The sequence below is a fragment of the Emydura macquarii genome, unplaced genomic scaffold (assembly GCF_026122565.2).
Source record: "Emydura macquarii macquarii isolate MOO-44397 ecotype Brisbane River unplaced genomic scaffold, CSIRO-AGI_Emac_v2 contig_431, whole genome shotgun sequence".
Taxonomy (NCBI): domain Eukaryota; kingdom Metazoa; phylum Chordata; order Testudines; family Chelidae; genus Emydura; species Emydura macquarii.
This window is the reverse complement of record NW_027130568.1, coordinates 4419995-4435126: the sequence shown is the minus strand read 5'-3', so window position 1 is coordinate 4435126 and position 15132 is coordinate 4419995. Positions and strand designations below refer to the sequence as shown.

General features: G+C 38.2%; 1 protein-coding gene across 2 annotated transcripts in view; it reads right to left on the bottom strand.

Moving 5' to 3' along the window:
- DOK6 (docking protein 6) overlaps positions 1 to 15132 on the bottom strand; it is a 372406-nt gene that overhangs the window by 60413 nt on the left and 296861 nt on the right. For both annotated transcript variants that reach the window (XM_067537434.1, XM_067537433.1), the window contains exon 7: positions 12453 to 12570. In XM_067537434.1, the coding sequence (XP_067393535.1) occupies positions 12453 to 12570 (118 nt within the window). The remainder of the gene's footprint in view (positions 1 to 12452; positions 12571 to 15132) is intronic.

Genomic DNA, 15132 nt, shown 5'->3' with positions numbered 1-15132 from the left:
ATTCTCACCCTGATTCTTGCTAACAGGACCCAGCTCTTCTGATTCCTCTAGCTCCTGCTTGGTGACTACTATCACTGCTGTGCAGAACTCAGTCCAGCTATGACCGCTAGGCAAGACTCTCTATGCCCCAGTCCCTGACAAAAACAAAAAACTTACAGTAAGTCATGGGCCACAACCACTGTATGTGGAGATTTAAATGCCAAAAATATATTTTAATTCTTCCTATATACACATTTTCGTGAAATGGCTTTAGAAAAACTAATGAAAAATACACAAAACTAACAATGGAGTCGTTTACATAGATTTTCAAAACTCTCAAAAATAGGGGCAAAGACATTGCAAAAAGTCAAGGAACCCACACACTATAATTTAATAATATTTTGAATAATGTGGATCTTCTGTCTACTACTATACATAAATGGTGTCCCATTTCTAGTATCCTTTATTTAGACTTCAGGCTTTATGAGGCTGTAGTTTACTGATCTGCAAGTCCCCATTATAGAATCAGCCACAAAAAAAAAAAAAATGGCAAGGTGTCTCAGCCAGCTGTTGGCAGACACTTAGTGAAACACAACTGAATGTTCCAATGTATTTAACAGATCTACTGTAACATTTTTTATCAATTGCATTGTTCAGGCACCAAAAGTAGATGGAAAAAAGAATTTTGCACTTAGTTGCCATGAGTATGAACAAACAATGGAAATGTCAAAATGATGAATGTCCTACAATTCTTTTTACATACTTTAATTTGCAGAAAGCTACAGAAGCACAAAGGAAATGCCCACAGGATTTGTCTAAAGGAGGGCTAAGCAGGATAATTCAAACAGCTCTAAAATGTTTAGGTACTTGAATATTCTCTGCATATTTGTAATGATTTGCCAAGTAGCATTCCTTCTACGTTGTAAAGTCTGGGAATTTGTGTAGCTGGGGGAAATCGTGTGTGTGACATTATCACTTTCTTAGCATTAAAACTTTTAACCTCCATGGATTTAAGTGGCAGTACTAACAGCTTTGTTAGTAACTCATAAGTGCTTTGCAGTATATTGAAAGAGGAGTGGAGTGCTCACTAGCTCAGGAAATAGAGAGCTATAGGAGAGCTCTGCTTACCCAAGCCAAAGATAGGAGGGGGAGCTCTCTGCTGTTTTGATCGGAGGAAGTGGGTCCATGGTCCCTCTGCTCCCTTATACCTTAACCATTGGGGTGAAATCACAGGACCATCAATTTCAATGGCAAGATTCCCACTGACTTCAAATGGATCCAGGATTTTATCCTTGCTGTTTTGGTTTTATGTTGACACGCACTCATCAGCTAAGCAATTACTATGCTTAGATTCTTCCATATTTACTAATACTGGGTAGCATCTTACTCTGTAAAGGGTCCCACTGAATTCAAGGGCAGGCCTAGATTCAAGAATCTAGGCCTCAACAAACAAGTTTAGATGATATTTATTTTGGGTTTAAAAACAAATCCAAAGCAAAAACACTCTTGTGAGAAAGTTTTAATAAAGCTGAATCAAAATTTTCTTTGGTGCCCCCTTTTATTTAATGTAACTAAAAAAAAGAGGTTTTTTCTTCTCAAAATGAAAATATGTAGGGCTTTACTGCACAATGCTCATGCTGTGAGCATTTACTCCTGCAAGCAGTCTCCCTGAAGTCAGTGGAACTACGTGTGTGAGTAAGTGTTCACTAACATGAGTGATGGTTGCACTAACGAGCTCTGAATAAGAACCAGAACCTTAGACCTAGTTACAACAAGAGACCCAAGTTTGGTATGTAAGACTTAATCTGGGTTTTCTTGGAGTAACATTAGCCTTTAATTACATTTTCTGTATTTAATTTCCTAAGAGATTTCAATGATAGTAAAACAGAGTGGAGAATGAGAGAGAAAAAAAAAAAAAGCTAATACAAGTTTCCAGACCAAAATTTTATTTTGGCTTTAATTAAAAATAGCCAAATTAATTGTATATAAAATTTGCAACATCTATAATTTAAAAAAAGAAAATTGACTTCCAAGCAAGAAATATAATACTAAATTTCAGCTTAGTGCAAACTTCAGCCAAACTGTTGACAAACTATATGGTTTAAAAAGGATATATGACATTTATAAAGTTATAATAGACATCTGGGCTCTCAGTTATGTTCTGCTATTAAAAAAAGTGCAGAGCTTGTTGCTCAGGCTTTGCAAAACAGGTGTGAGCAATGGCAGAATAATAGCAAAGAACATATTTTGAGGCTGGACATACTATGCTATCACACCTATACTTATTTTTATTCAGGTATAAACCAATTAGCTTGCCCTTTGCTTTAGAGGCAACTCGATCAAATGCTCTGTGTACTTGGAAAACAAACTTGGTGAAAATGCACAATACTCAAAACCAGAGAAAGCATACTGTCTTGGACAAATAATTATCTGTTGATAAAATCCCCAAGTCCCCCAGAAGTAGATTTCAATTCTAGTTCAGGCTACTTGCAATCTGAGTTAGAGCTCATATATACTCTACAGATAAGACTTCCAATTGTCACCTTTTAAAGCAAATATCTAGCATATTCGTGAAAAACAGATGGAGGAAAACCCCCAGGCTTACCATTAAATATTTGTGTAACACCTGCAGATTGGAGAAAACATTTTTGTGCCCAATGGTTAGCAGACCAAATGAAGTGAGAAAAATACAAATTAATTCCTAGAAGACTTCTTTTGGCCAATAATTTATTTTGCTTAAAATTATTTTGTTTCTCTGCCCGCAGAAAATAAATGCCAAAGAGACTTGTTCTTTACCCAACTATTATTGATCAGACAATACCCTAGATTAAGAAAATTCAGGATCGTCATTTAATAGAAAATCAACTGTTTAGCCCCATAGGGAATGTCTGCAATACAGAGATAACAGTCTTCAACCTGTTAGCATCAATGGTCACACCTTGTGCTGCTGCTAATAGGAGAATGTCTGCTGAGAAATCCTGGCTAACATTAGTGTTAAACTGTGACATTCTGGGGTTCAGCCAGGCCCATAAAGGGGTTCAGTCACAGGACTTGTAACCCTGTAACCCTTGTAACCCTGGGAGTCTTGTGGCTGTACAGCTTTGGTCAAGAGCTCTGACCCCAACAGCCTGCCAGCAGCCCACAAGCCTCGAATTCTCCCCAAAATCATCCTGCTGCAGGGACCAGTCCCTCTCTCTGGACCCTCACAGAGGAAGTGTGAAGTTCACTGTTAGTTTTCAAGAAGCACACACTTCACTGAATTTACACAGCACTAATGATTTATAATGAAAGCAAAATAAGTTTATTTACCAAAGAGCAAGGATGAAATGATACCAAGTAAAAGAGATAAAAGTGGAGATGTTTACAAGCAAATAAAAGTGAGAACATGCTGCTGTGTATTTTGCTAGGTTGTTGTAGCAACAGAGCATAGCTTGTTGCCATAGCAATAGAATTAGACTATTAGGGGATAGCTCAGCCAGTCCTGAATGGTTTTAGTGTTAGTTCAACAAAGACTTTTCATGGGTTTCTCTGTGTTCTGTGCTGATTTCTCTCTGACTACAAGTACTTTCCAAGAATTAAAGACAACAAAAGTGGTGATGGTGGATGGGATCAACCTGTACTGCACCGGCAAAGAAGTCAATGTAAGAAAAAAACCTTTTTGCTGTTTTGGGGGCTGGGCTGTTTACACTGACTGTTCAAACTGAAAACTAAAATAAGGCTGTGCTTTGTTCTGAGGGAAGTGAAGCAGACAGACTGGGAACAGGGAAGAAACAAAAGCAATGCTAATGAATAGAAATCACCAGCAATTGTGTGTGAATGACCCCAACACACATGAATAAAACACACTAAAAGACAAGAGAAAGAAAATAAAATAAAAAAGAGGAGTAGCAATGGTTACACTTACAGGGCCCCGGGGACCTTTTGATGAGACTCTAAAGAATTGGAATTCATATACAGAGCATTTTCAGCTTTTTGTTATTGCAAATGAAATTACAGATGCAAAGAAGGTGCCCATTTTCTTAAGTGTTGTAGGAGCGAAAACCTATACTTTATTGCACAGCTTAGTGCACCCTGATAAGCCAGAGACAAAATCTTACAGGGACATTGTGAAAATCCTGGAGGCACATTTTTCTCCAAAACCACTGGTAATTGCAGAGAGATTTAGGTTCCACTAAAGGAATCAAGAAGAAGGTGAAACAATTGTGCAATTTGTAGCAGCTCTGAAGAAGCTTGCTGAGCACTCTGAATTTAATGATGTGTTAAATGACATCCTACGTGATAGGTTAGTGTGTGGTCTGCACAAGTGAAGCAATACAGAAGCGCCTATTGACAGAGGCCCAGCTCACCTGGCAGAAGGCCATTGAAATTGCAATCTCTATGGAGCTGGCCTCAAAGGAAGCCCAACAGCTCAATGAATTGACCAGAGTGCATAAGGTATCACAAGAAACTACCCACAAGACAGTGGGGAGCCAGGAATGTTACCGGTGTGGAAAGCCGGGTCACCATTTATCGGAATGCTGGTGTAAAGACCTAGTGGCAAAAAGGAATATGGCAAAAAGGGAACATTGAGCGTGCCTGCAAACAAAATAAAGAAGAGTCAAACAGAACAGGCAAACGAGAGAAAAAGAAGCCTGCTATCTGGCAGACCAAAAAGGAAAATCTGCACACGGTAGAGCAGACTCAGGATGATCAAAGTGACACCCAGTCATAAGAAGAAGTGCCACTCCATGTTTTGTCCAAGGCAGTAGGCTCACACGAATACTGGGTAACCCCACTGTTGGAAGGTAAACCTGTACACACGAAACTGGACACCGGCATAGTAGTTTCACTGGTCTAAGACACTGTGTATAAGGAGAAGCTAAAGCATCTCCCGCTTAAACTGACAAAAACTGTTCTGAAGACGTACACCGGAGAAGCTGTACTCAGTGTTAGGCACTACTAATTGTGAAGGTGGAGCTCAATGGACAGACCACTAAATTACCACTGTTTGTGGTGGAAAGCAATTACCCAGCCTTAACATCAATTTTTGGACCACGCACAGGCTTCATTGACTGCTAGTTGTATGCAATGATGGGCATTGTTGCTTTCTGCACACACATGAGATCAGATATTGGAAATCCACTCTGCACTGCAATGCAGATGGTCTCTCAAGGCTGCCTTTACCAGTTAAATATAAAAATATTGTCCAGAAAGAAATCTACTTTGAACAGGTACAAAACACACCCATCACTACTACTCAAGTAACGAAGGCAACTCACGTTGACCCAGTACTATCCCAGGTTACTGACCTAGTGATGCATGGAACATCTCTATGGGACTCATCCGACCTTCTTCCCTACATGTCCAGGAGGATGGAGTTATCAGTCCATTCTGGTTGCTTGTTGTGGGGGATGTGCCTCATTATTCCACCACCACTGAGATCACAGATGTTAGAACAGCTACATTCAGGTCACTGTGGAACAGTGCGCATGAAAGAGATTGAATGAAGCTACTTTTGGTGGCCTGACCTGGACAGTGCCATTGAAGAGAAGGCAAGAGCTTGTACTTCACGTCACAGTGTGAGGAACACGCCTCAGTTGGCACCCCTACACTATGGGACTGGCCTGAAAACCTGTGGCAGCATATTCATGTTGATTTTGCTGGCCCATTTGAAGGAAGCATGTTCCTGGTTGTTGTAGATGCCCATTCTAAATGGCCAGAAGTCTCTGTAATGCCGTCCACTACTGCTGAAAGTACTATTCAGAAACTGCGTGAAAACTTTAGTCGTTTCGGTCTGCCAGAACAACTTGTGAGCGACAACGGACCACAGTTTGTCTCTACGGAGTTTGAAAATGAGATATGTCACATCCATTGGTGGATTAGCTGAAAGGTTTGTGCAGACCATAAAACAAGCTTTAAGATCTGCCAGGGGACAGTCATCCATTCTAAAGAATCTGGACACCTTCTTACTATCCTACTGAAAAACACCTCATGCTATGACCAAAGCGTTCCCAGCCTTTCTAATGATGGAACGACAGCTGTGCACTTGCTTTGATCTGCTGAAACCCGCCAAAGCATGCGAAGCTGTGTAACATCAGCAGGAAAACCAAGTCATCAGACGTGCACACGGAGCAAAAGACTGAATCTTTAGTCCTGGACAGCCTGTCCTAGTTCCGAACTATGCTTCTGGAGCTAAATGGGTCCCTGCTACAGTCATCACCCACACAGGACCCGTTTCCTACACTGTCCAGACTGCAGATGATCTCACCTGGCGGTGGCATGTAGATCAGTTGTTGCCAGGTCATACATGCACACATCTCCAGTTGAACTGCCTGACCTCACCATTACAGGTGAGATATCACTAAGTCAAGAGCCACCCCTTCCTGACTCCCCTCCTCCATCCACCTCTGCAGCAGATATAGTCTCCTCCCCTATTCGAGCAGACACAACATCCTCACCTGTTCAAGCTACAAGTCCTGAGGACATTGTTAGACTCGCACCAATAACACGTTCCAGTGCAAGAACACCAGAAGTCCGCCGTAATCCACCTAGAGAGAGAAAGCCTCCTCAATGGCTAGATCTTTAGTTATGGCAAACCCACATTACGGGGCAGAATAATCCCCAGGGTTTAGCCGGGAAATGAGGCAGTCTACCTTCATTCTCTAGTTTAGTGATTGTTCTGTTAAATGGGCATTTTCATTAAGGGGGGAGGAATATGTTGTGTATTTTGTGTCTTGCCTTATTGCCTAGGTTGCCATAGAAACAGATCTTAGCTTGTTTCCATAGCAATAGAGTTAGACTATTAGGGGACAGTTCAGCCAGTCCTGGCTGGCTTTAGTGTAGTTCAATAAAGACTTTTCATGGGTTTGCATCTCTCTGCTGATTTCTCTCTGAATACAAGTACTTTCCAATGATTTAACATAACATATGCAACTAGAAGTCTAAAACTTAATCCAGCAAGACTTTGTTCAAGACTGTTTTTCTCAATCCCAATGTCCTTTTTACTGGCCAGGACCCATCACAGAGATCAGATTACTTAGTTTCTTTATGTCCTATGGTTAAGGATAAAGATGGAGTCAAGTTATTAGCTTTCATATGGTACCTCACAAGGCATATTTTATATAAATATTATTGCAGAAGTATGTAGGGTGTGACTACAGGGGTTTCTAGGGTCACACGTACATACATTAATGCAAACCCTCCTTACGTCTCCTGAAAATTCCTTGTTTATCTACTTCTCCAGACATGACAGGAGATTTGATAGAAGTGATAGTAATCAGCACAAGTTTAAAAAAAAAAATCCCAAAACATTCATATTTACAGAGCTGAATCCTATCAGCTAGCTCTATCTGTATTTTTAAATAATTTCTCTTGAGTAGTTTATCTGATAGACCAATAATAAAGGAACTAAATGTAATAAACAAGCAAACAAAAAGCACCCTGCAGTAAGCCTACTTATTTATTATATTCACATGTTTAAAGCACCAAACAAAAAGGCATCTAGGCACCAAATACCTACTTAGACACTGAAGTATAATTTTCTCAAGCTAGAGTTCCATCTTGTCATCCCTTTTATTAAAAGTGGCCACCGGGGGTTAGTGAGAAGGCATGGACTGCAGTGTCATCAATATATCCTTGACACACAGCTTTCTTTCTCCATCTCATCAGTACCTGCCCAAACAGTCAATTGCATTACTTGGTGAATGGGTGGAGCTAGGTATATGGAAAAAGGCTAGAGGATAGATCCCAAACCAGCGAAGACCAATGTGATGTTGGCTGCTTGGAGGAAGCAAGCAGAAGAGTTGTCAGGGATAATATCTGCCCCTCAAATGGAAGAAGCATATTTGCCATGGGCTGCTTGAATTCACAACTTGGGAGGCTGGTTAGACTTTCTAGTTTCCACCTAAATATTAGTAGTAGCAACAGCCAACTGAAAAATCAGTATTCCCCGCATTCCAACTACAAAGGCTGCAAGTTGGGCATATTTAGTTCCATGAGTGAAGCAGTTAAAACCTGTCCTTCTGCTGTGCTATCAGCTCTTGCTTTTGTTGGACCTTACGATTTCGATAGAAATTAATAGCACTACCTATTTATGGAACATGTATAAGTGAATCTGAGTCTCACAACTGTACATATTCCAAATCAGCATAGGGTGAGAAAGAGTGAAGTGGTTTTTTTTCTTCTTTTGCTGTTTATTTCAATTGTGTTAGGTGAAAATGTTTGTAAACATGCAATGTTATGTCTATATTTTAATGGAAGGTGTGATCTGGATTATTAACATTCTAACTTTAGAAACAGCCACTATAATTTGTAAGGCAATGGATATTGATTGGGATCTTTTATTTATATTTGTGCCTCATAATATAGAGTTGTTCCTCCTGAGCATACGTTGACCCTAAGGCTAACATTCTTATTGAATTCTTACAAGCTAGAATGTTTGAGGACCTTTGCATTTATATTTTACAGGCTGGTCTTGTTTCCAGAATTCTTTAAAACAAAATTATGAAGAAAAGAAAGTTTCTGTCTGAGGTAGAGCAAAGGGAATGGAAACTTAGAGAGGATTGAAACTCAGAATTTCAATTTTGTGGGAAATATCAACATTTTAAAACTTGTTTTTGTTCCATTATATACTAAGCCTCATATACTCATCTTACTACAGATAGACAAGTGAAAATCTTGCCCTATTTTCTAGTATTTGTGTCATAGTTTAGTGGAAGAATACATACATCTACAATTTTCCAGAAAGTAGGATTTCTGCTGTTTTAAAGAAACATTTATTGGTATACCATATTTTAAAATCTTTTCTCATGTGAAGCCAGTTGTTATGCATATTATTATAATATTCAATATACTTAGCGTTATTTCCCGTATTTTTCTTACATTGTCCCTATACTAGGGAAATCAGCTGTTTCAGAAGCACAAGATATGGCATGACATTTCATCTATTTTCTCACTGTCATAAATACAAGGCACATGCCAAAAATAGCTACTAATGTAAAAGCTTTTTTTCCCCAAAAACATAACTGAAGGGACATAAGAAGAGCTGTAATATCTGAATATATATACATTTTATTTCTACTTATTACTATACTAATATAAGTAAATATCTACAATATGATGAAGGCCATCCAAGCAAAACATTATTAATATCTTTTTCATAGTCAACTCCATGATATCTTTTGGTTAGCATAATGATATGATTGTTAAGATGGCCAGGAAACAGATTAAAAAGAACACTCAAAAACATACTGGCTGTTAAACACCCTTCTGTTATCTGTCACAATTAATTTTGTTTTGTTTTTCAGGATTTGCACAGAATTATCCTGTCATGTGAAAAACACTGTAAATACAAAATACCTGCCTTTGTTACCTCTATGTAGGAACCTCTATATTTGCATGTGTTTGCAGGACACCTAAAACATCTTTGTTATCTATAAACTTTTAGCTATGAAGTCTTGGGATATTTTCTAAACCATGACTGAGTCACTAATGCAAAACTCACAAGCTGCATCAACTGCCTGATTAGAAAGTCATTCTGGTTTATTTGCCCTTCTATGGTAAGACTGGGGAAGAGAAGAATGTTTTACCCTGTTAAAGATGCTTACATTATGGGTTCAATTCAGGACTTAGAAACATATGTTTCAGTATACAGATGTTTTTTTCTTCTGCAATCTTTGCAGGAGCTTTCCATCTGCTGAGCTTAATTTATATGATGATTTAAAAAACAAAACAAAACAGCCCAGGTCATTCATCCATGCACTACACTGCACCAGTTTTCATGAAGAAGTGTAAAATATTTTCTTGGGCAAGATACTCCAGCTACCCTACAATTTCTAACCTCTAGCTCTGGCTATAAATTGATAGTGCACATCTCTCTTAATTAATAAGCAAGGCAAAATAGTTAAACCCCTGGTCAAATTACACAAAAGGATAGATAGCATGTAGCTTTGGGTTTTATTTTTAGTTTGAATGAAAACATTCTTATTTTTGTTAACTTTTAAAATGCATAAAGAGCCTGCATCATGGATGGCGCGAATCACTTGCAGTTCCAGTTAACTTAAAGAGAAGTTACTCATTGTCTGCGTTAATCATCATTATTAATCATTTTTGTTATTGTAGCACTTGGAAATGCCAAACAAAATCAAGTTCTAGATGTTGTTCAAACACATATAGAGATTGTAGGCTCTTTGAGGAGGATCTATCTAAATATACGAGACAAAAGGCAGGAGAGGAGCCAGAGGCATAAAGAGATGAAGTGACTTGCCTCAGGTTTCACACAGCAGATCATTGGCAGAGCTGCGACTAGAACTCAGGTCTCTTCAGACCCAGTGGAGTGTCCTATCCACTAAAACACACTGCCTTTCTCATTACATCTCAGAATCAGGCCCTTAGGTAATCAAATTAAAGGCAGACCATTTATCTAAATATAAGCACATTGACCAAAAATCACTGATATTCTACAGGATTTTATTTTAGCTTTGAAACTTATTCTGTAGTTTTATGGAGATTTAATCAGACACCCTGAAGCTAGTCTCCAGAATACATAGGAACATACGAATGGACATATTGTGTCAGACCAATGATGCATCTAGCCCACTAGCCTGTCTTCAGACAGTGGCCAGTGCCAGAGGCTTCAGAGAGAATGAGCAGGACAGGGCAATTATTGAGTGATCCATCCCCTGTCATCCAGTCCCAGTTTCTGGCAGTTAGAGGTTTAGGGACACCCAGAGCATGGGACTGCATCCCTGACCATGTTGGCTAATAGCCATCGATGGACCTATCCTCCATGAATTTATCTAATCCACTTTTGAACCCAGTTACACTATTGGCCTTCACAACATCCCCTGGCAATGAGTTCCACAGTTTGAATGTGCATTGTGTGAAGTACATCCTTAGTTTTGTTTCCAAACCTGTTGCTTATTAATTTTATTGGGTGACCCCTGGTTCTTGTGTTATGTGAAGAGGTCACTTTTTCCACATCATTCATGATTTTACAGACCTCTATCATTTGCCTCCTCAGTCATCTCTTTTCTAAAATAAACAGCCCCAGTCTTTTTAATGCAAGATGGAAGTTGTTCTATATCCCTAATCATTTTTATTGCCCTTCTCTGTACTTTTTTCCAGTTCTGATATATCTTTTCTCATATGGGTTGACCAGAACTGCATGCAGTATTCAAGGTGTTTATATAGGTTTATATAGTGCTATTATGTTTTCTGTTTTGTTATCTATCAATGGTTCCTAACATTCTGTTAGCATTTTTGACTGCCAGTACACACTGAGCAGATGTTTTCAGATAACTATCCACAACTCCAAGATCTCTTTCTTGAGTGCTAACAGCTAATTTAGATCTCATCGTTTTGTATGTATAATTGGGATTATGTTTCCCAATGTGCACTACTTTGCATTTACCAACAATGAACTTCATCTGCCATTTTGTTGACAAGTCACCCAATTTTGTGAAATCCTTATGTAACTCTTTTCACTCAGCCTTGGACTTAACTATCGTGAGTAATTTTATATTACCTGCAAACTTTGCCACCTCACTGTTTACCCTGTTTTCCAGGTCATTTATAAATATGTTGAACAGCACTGGTTCCAGTACAGATCTCTATTCTGTAAACCACCTATTCTGAAAACTAACCATTTATTCCTACCTTTTGTTTCCTGTCTTTTAACCAGTTATTGATGCATGAGAGGACCTTTCCTCTTATTCCAGGATTGCCTACTTTGCTTAAAAGCCTTTATGAGGGACACTGTCAAAGTCTTTCTGGAGGTCTAAGTACACTATATCCACTGGATCACTCTTCTCCACGTTTGTTGACACCCTCAAAGTATTCTGATAGATTGGTGAGGCATGATTTACAATAGCTGTGTTGACTCTTCCCCAACATATCATGTGCTTCTATGTATCTGAAAATATTCTTCTTTAGTATAGTTTCTACCAATTTTCCTGGTACTGAAGTTAGGCTTACCAGCCTGCAATTACCAGGATCCCTCTGGAGCTTTGTTTAAAGATTAGCCTCCCTCCAGTCATCTGGTACAGAGGCTGATTGAAGCAATCAGTTACATACCACAGTTAGTAGTTCCTTCAGAACTCTTGGATGAATACCATGTGGTCCTCCTCATACTCTATCCTTTTAGGAAAAGAAGATGCAATACAAAAGCTCTGTGCAGAACATACCATGAAACAGATCCTCATATTTGCCATTCTTTAGGTACTGATAGGTCATATAGTACAGTGTTTTATTCAAATTCGTGTGCCCAATTGACTGGTTGGTGTGTGGTGATTCTGGAAGTAATTTTCACCATTGGCTTATGAAATAACAAAAAAAAGAAGTCATCGTAATTCTCAAGCGTTCCTCTAGTGTTGGTGACCACTGATAAATTGAAATGAAGGGAAAACAGCCAATGCAAATAAAAAGCAATTTGCATGAATTCTGATCAACGTGAGGGAAGCTAATGAACATGCCATTTTATTTTTAAAGCTACTTGCCTTGTAAACTGTAGATTTCTCCAACACTGTTCTGTCGTGTGATGTGATGCCAGTATGCGCTACGGGGAAGTGAGATTGACTTGGATAACGTCATTGGTTCAGTCAGACTGGTCTGGAGCTAAAAGACAAAGCAAACATAAGTGGCAAATCATACCAACCCATTTGCCATGTACCTTTCAATATTTTAAAAATGGAAAAGAGCCAACTTTAGACTGTATATTTTACTGAATCATCACAGTTTGTATGTTATGATTTACATTCTATTAAGTGCATCAACACTAGAGATGGATTGTTGGTATTCAGAAAAAAGAATCATCGGTGTTATTAAATAATGGGGCTTACTAGGGAATTTTTCCCCCTGCTTCTGCTGCTACTTTCCTGTAGCTGTTGTTGGTGTGATCATCCTCGTAATGTCTTGGTCTAATTTCAGTTGTTGGGTTTAGTGTGCAGCTGGCTTCATTGCGTTGGTGGCCTGTGATATACAGGAGCTCAGACTAGATGATCTGGTAATCCCTTCTGGCCTTAAACTCTATGATTGTATGCTTTTGTCATTTTCCTTCCTAGGTACTATAGAGAGTAAGTACTAATGCAAAATGCCATTTTTTTGTTCATTGGCTGAGCTGTGATGTTATCATCAGAAGTACCTTCTTCTGCAGGCAGTAGTTCAGGGGAAGATTTACAGTTGTTTTGTTAGGGAGTACCAACATTTACTGCTATGTAGTAGTCATTCTGATTCCAAATCTCTCTATCTGAAACTACTTTAGCAATTCCTTTCTTGGGGACTGTAATCAAAACTGGTCATACTTACGGTAGCTAATCCCTTTTCTTCCGCAACATCTTCCTCCACCCTAAATATCTAATTTATTTCCCTATAAGATCATTCTAACTTACTTAAAGATTCCAGTCAAGAACTTGAGAACTTAAAGTTAGTAAAAGTTTACAAGGTCTTACCTGGAAATTAACACAGCAGTAAATGATCTGAAAATTACTCTTTGTTTGTACAGTGCCTAGCACAATAAGGCCCTAATCCTGACTAGGACAACTAGGCACTACTATAAATTAAGTGATATATAACAACAAAAGCCTTAAAATACACCCTAATATGCAATAGAAAATGTGTTACCCACCCATACAGAAACCAAATTCTAGTCTGAATGCAACATGCCAAATTCTTTATTGATTCATTTCAAGTGGTACCCAATTCCAATCAATAGAATCATCTTTGAATCTGTCCCATTTTCCCAGAGATACACCCATAGATTTAACTAAAAGTGGCTTTCTAAAGAGACATTATTTTTGAACAGAGGTGAGCAATGGACATTTTGAGCCACAGATCAGATAAATGTTACACAAATTCATTGAAACCTTAAGATTAAAAAAATTCCCCTAAATGCAAAAAAAGTAAGAACCACTATGGTACACAATAGTACAGTTCTGAGAGCAACAGTAGGGCATCATCTTCTCAGGATCTCTAATTTAATAAGTAAAACAGCTTCTGATATTAAGTGTTAGGCAGGACAATGTATCACCAATATTCATATTTCCATAGTATGAAACAAGCCACGTATCTTTTGAGATGGCTAATACCAAAAAGAGAATGCAATTAATATTTTACCCTCAATATGTTACCCTCAAGGAAAGAGCATTTTAAAATACATCATCAGTTTTTCATTTAAGGCTTATGCTTAAAATATAAACATGGATCTTTAATTGGTGACAGTAATGCCAATTAATAACATTAATGAGTCCATAAAGCTAATCTTACTAATTGGCATTCTCTCATTAACTACAATCTTGAATTCCCCTTATCTTTTTTTATTTTAAACAGAACATTCTTGGCCTAATACAAGAGTTACTCAATGACAGAGTGGATGTTTTAGACACTCATTTGCACAATATTATTGCAATGTAAAAAAACCTGGGAGAAGCTATTAACTGATTAATTTACTTTATTGTTACTTTAAAGAATCTTGTTATGTACCAGATTAGAGGTATATCCAATGGAACAATTTGGAACTAGTTTGTGAAGAAAAAAATATATATACCTATATATATTATTTATATGTAATCACTTCTGTGCTCATTGGTACTGCTGTTTTCTCCATAATGACTACTGTTTGAGCCATGATTAAGATTACAGAAATCTATAGCTGGGGACCTATTTCTCTCAACTGCAAGTGAATCTTCATAAGGCAAAATAATGTTTAAGGAGGACCCAGGAGTCAAATTTTTCAGGAGAGAAGGCACAGTACAACTAATTAACTGTACAAACACTCACCTCAGAATAAGACTACTCAGGCTTCTGGAACAGTTCACACTGGGCATGATCAGAGACTTAACACTCATACCAGCATAGTCACTCCAGCACTAGTGATTTCATACCTATTTTTACATGTAACTCTCTTTCGACAGACTCTTCCAATCTTCATTTTGCTTTGAGTGTCATACAATACCATACAATCTAGTCCTTTCAATTACATTACAAAAATGAAAAAATAAACAGTTTAACAGTCAATATTTTCAGTTAGTTTATTATTGGCAAATCTCCTGTGCTTCTTATTGCCTTCATCTGTAATTGCTGAGTATGCCCATCTTGTACAAAAGAAAAAATAAAATACATTCCTGTATTTGATTTCTGAATGGAACTTCATTCAGAACAAATAAAGAAGGAAGAGTGAAC